At 54.0% G+C, this 4,249-nt stretch overlaps 1 protein-coding gene across 1 annotated transcript in view; it reads right to left on the reverse strand.

Moving 5' to 3' along the window:
• LOC142061296 (protocadherin alpha-2-like) overlaps window positions 1-1,141 on the reverse strand; it is a gene marked incomplete at its 5' end in the record, with an annotated part of 2,941 nt that extends 1,800 nt beyond the window's left edge. The window contains 4 exon segments of the mRNA XM_075102129.1: window positions 1-369; window positions 371-501; window positions 504-726; window positions 728-1,141. Of these exon segments, the coding sequence (XP_074958230.1) occupies window positions 1-369; window positions 371-501; window positions 504-726; window positions 728-1,141 (1,137 nt within the window).
• Between the last annotated feature and the right edge of the window lie 3,108 nt (window positions 1,142-4,249).

Below are 4,249 nucleotides of genomic sequence, written 5' to 3' on the forward strand. Positions count from 1 at the left end.
GTCCCGGTCCGACACGCTCAGCAGCGCCACCACCGTCCCCACCGCCGCGTCCTCCGGCACCGGCACCGACAGCGACGTCACCCACACCTCCGGCGCGTTGTCGTTCACGTCCAGCACCTCCAACACCACCTTGCAGTGACCCGACAGCGGGGGTGTCCCCTTATCTGTCGCCTTAATGTGTAGGTCATACAAAATAACTGTCTCAAAGTCCAGGGCGCCCGCGAGCCGGATCTCCCCGCTCTTCGCATCGATGCTGAATATATCTGATGATGGGGGAGGATTTAATGTATCAATTTCATAAATCACTTCTCCATTTATTCCCTCGTCCGGATCCGTGGCAATCACCCGAGCCACCAGTGTCCCTCGTAAGGGCGTCTTCGGGCAAAAGCATGTTGTACACCGACTGGTTGAACTGGGGCGCGTTGTCGTTCGCGTCCAGCACCGAGATCACCACCTCCATCGTGCCCGTCAGCGGCGGCCGGCCCCCGTCACTCGCCGTCACACCAACCGGTGCACAGCCACCGTCTCCCGGTCCAGCGGTTTCGCAAGCACCAGAAACAGCGATTTACTACGCGAGTTAACGTTTTCTTCCTCTACGCTGAAATGCTCGCTGGGGCTGAGTGTGTAGGAGAGCTGCGCGTTGGCTCCGATATCTGCATCCGACGCGCCCTCCAGCGGGAACCGAGACCCCGGCAGCGACGATTCCGCGATGCTGAGGTTTTTCCGGGGCGGCGGGGAAGAGCGGGGCGTTGTCGTTGATGTCGGTCACCTCCAGCTCCACGTGGAAGACGCGCAGCGGCCGCTCCACCAGCACCTCCAGGCGCAGGGCGCACGGCGCGCTCTTCCCGCACAGCTCCTCCCGGTCCAGACGCGAGCTCACCACCAGCGCCCCGCTCGCCCCGCTCACCTCCACGCTCGCCCGCCGGCCCTGCGCCACCAGCCGCAGCCGCCGCGCCTCCGCATCCACCGCCTCCAGGCCCAGGTCCTGCGCCAGACGCCCCACCACCGTCCCGGCCTTGGCTTCCTCCGGCACCGAGTAGCGCACCTGCCCGCCGACCAGCGCCCAGGCCGCCTGCAGCACCAGCACACGCACCACGGCCCCCACCACACGCCCATCGCCGCCGCCCGCCGCCTCCACCCGCCCGGGCCCCGCACGGCTCCCCGCCGCCGCACGGACGCGCCGGCTCTCCTGCCCGCCCCGCGCCGCCCCCCCGCGCTCACAGCCGGGCTCTCCGCCGCACCGGGGCGGAGCCGCCTCGCCGCTCCGCCGCCGTTTCTGAGCCTGCAGCGACACCGTGTGCTGCTCCGCCGCCTCACACGCTCCCCACGCTCGCCCGCGCCTCCGCACCCGCGCTCGGCACTTCCGCTGCCGGCTGTTCTTCCTTCCTCCTCTTGACTTTTCTTCTCTCTATTTTCTTTCTCTCCTTCTTTCTTCTTTTATTCCTTTTTCCATGCTGACTTGCTTCTTCGTTGTGTGGATTATTTTTGTCCCTTCTTCCTTTCTCGTTCTTCTTCTCGCCTTTTTTCCCTCCAGTTATCGTTCTTCGTTTTTCTCGTTCTTTCTCTTTCCCTTTCACAACACTTCGACTTATCTTTCCTCTCTTGATTCCCCTTTTCGTTCTTGCCCTGCCGTGCCCCAATCTTTTCTCACCTTTCCCCTCTCTTGCCATCCTTCTCTCTTCTTTACACCGCCTCGCAGCTCACCAGTCGCCGCGGCGGAGGCCGGCAAAGACGGAGCCATCACCGATAATTACGGGGCATCACCTCCAGAGCGCCGTACTCTAACCAAGGGGGCGGCTGTCGGGACCAGGTCTGTTCAGCGGCTAGAGCTAAGGTCGCTGCGTGCTGGTAATCTACCATCGCTTCCTTCCTTCCTTCCTTCCTTCCTCTTCTTTTTCTTCCCTCTTTCCTTCCTTTTAATTTTCACAGATTCCTTCCTTGCCTTTTTCCTTTCATTCTCTGAGTCTTCCTTCTGCAAGACAGAGTTGGTGCACCCTGGTACTCTCCTCTATGGTCTCTTCCTTTTTTTCCTCTCTTTGTCATCTTCCTTCCTTCCTTCCTTCCTTCCTTCCTTCCTTCCTTCCTTCCTTCCTTCCTTCCTTCCTTCCTTCCTTCCTTCCATAATTGCTTCTTTCTTCCTGTCTTTCTCCATCTTTCTTCATTTCTTCCTCTCACCATCTTTCCGTGTACAGTGATAGAAGATGTGCATCCTAGTTTATCATGCATTTATCATGCAATTTTAATTTATTATTTTATCTTAGTTCTCTCTATTGCTTGCTTTGTTCTGGTTTGCTTTTCCTTCTCTGTTGTTTCTTCCTCCTCTCCTTTCTCCTCTTTGTACTTCTCCTCTCTTCCCAGCCCTTTCCTCCTCTTCCCTTCCTGCCTTTTTGCCTCTTCTTTGTCTCCCGTACCAACACATTTTGTACACGACTACACCACGTTCGCCATGCAGCACAGACTTGCTCTATGGCAACAGCTCTTTCCTCTTCCTCACCACTTTACATCAAGCCTGGCACAGCGTCCCTGAGTAACAAGGAAGCCGAGATTCTCAGCTCCAGTCAGCACGTAGACATAACATCAGTGCATCCTGGTAATCTCCTCTATCATCTCTTCCTTCCTTTTTTTCCACTTACTTCCTTCCTTCCGTCTGTCTTTCATCCTTCCTTGCTTTTTCATTTGCATACAGTCCTTTTCCCCATCTTCCCTTCTCTTTCATTTCTTCATTCTTTTATTTTTCCTTCCTTCCTTCCTTCCTTCCTTCCTTCCTTCCTTCCTTCCTTCCTTCCTTCCTTCCTTCCTTCCTTCCTTCCTTCCTTTTTTCTTTACATACAGTCCTGTTTCCATTTCCTTCTTTCCTTCTTTCTTCCTTCCTCCTTCTTTTTCTCCTCCTTCTTAATTCTTCATCTCTTCCTTTCTCTTCCTTTCATCTTTTTCCTCTTTCCTCCATCTTTTCCTTCTCTCCCTTCTTTTTTGCCCCAACCTGCCCTACCCTTGCCTCCCCTTGTCTCCTACTTCCATCCTTATCTCTTCCTTTTCCATTTTCTACATGTCTACACCATGCTCAACATGAAGCACAAACGTGCCCTTTGGCAAGACCTCTCGTTCATCTTTCCTGTTGCCCTCCAACCATGCAGATGGGGAACAACCTTCCTGCTTTCCTCCCATCTACGCAAGACAGACAGAGTGCACCTTCACCTCTACTTGTGGAAGGAAGACCACACTCTTCAGCCTCTGTCCTCTCAAGAGCAGAATCCACCTCGCTCTGAAGCACAAGCCAAGCTCCAGGTACTTGGACATCTGCGCAAAAAAGGTTCCAATGAGTCCAAACAACCCAGGGGAGTCTTTCACTCTGGAACTCCAACCCATCACAATCCAGCACACCAGTCCCCCAAGAAGGCTCAAAAAACACAGGGCAACCACACCTCCCACGCACTCTTCATCTACCTCGATGAAGAGCTGCTCTTCCGGCCTCCTTTTTCACCTGCATGATGAATGTCAAGCTCTTGCTTCTCCTTTCAGGCAGGCATGCTCTGCCAGAACTACACAGCAACGACCTCCATACCATGGGGCATCAGTCCCCACAGAACACTTCTCATTCATTAGCATGAGCCACACCTCAAAACACACCAACGTAACACCGTGGCATTATCACTCAGAACATCCCCTCCATATCCAACACATCCACTCTGAGAAACGCATTAGGGTCCCTCCTCCATCCGTCCTTGCTGCCACTTCCTCACACGGTGCCTGGAAGCAGCACGAAAGGAATGAGAGCAGAGAGTGGGGCTTTGCTGGTCCAGTCATAGAATATTTCAAGTTGGAAGGGACCCATAAGGATCACCGAGTCTGGCTTTCAGTCCACTCAATGCTCAGTCAACCCAAGATGAAGATACCACAACTGAACAGGAACAACAGTGCATCTCTCTCTCAAACACATCCTCTTTAGGTGTGAGTGACTTACCTGTAGCATCACTGGTTACGTCTTCAGAAATAAATATTTTCAGGGCAGGGCAATTAGTTTGAAGGGACATTTCCCCGTAACATTTTCACGGATTTCTGGGGAAGATGGATAGAATAAAAGGACCCGCATTCTGCAAAAGCCCGGAGGGTTATGTATCACTGGATGGTGTGCATTGCTCCCTTATGTACTTGTATCCCAGGGCAACAAGGAGGGAGACCTGAAACCTAACGACATTCTCTCAACATCAACATCAACTCAGGACAGTGGAAAAGCCATCCCCCACACCGA

This window comes from Phalacrocorax aristotelis, chromosome 8 (genome assembly GCF_949628215.1).
Source record: "Phalacrocorax aristotelis chromosome 8, bGulAri2.1, whole genome shotgun sequence".
NCBI classification, from domain to species: domain Eukaryota; kingdom Metazoa; phylum Chordata; class Aves; order Suliformes; family Phalacrocoracidae; genus Phalacrocorax; species Phalacrocorax aristotelis.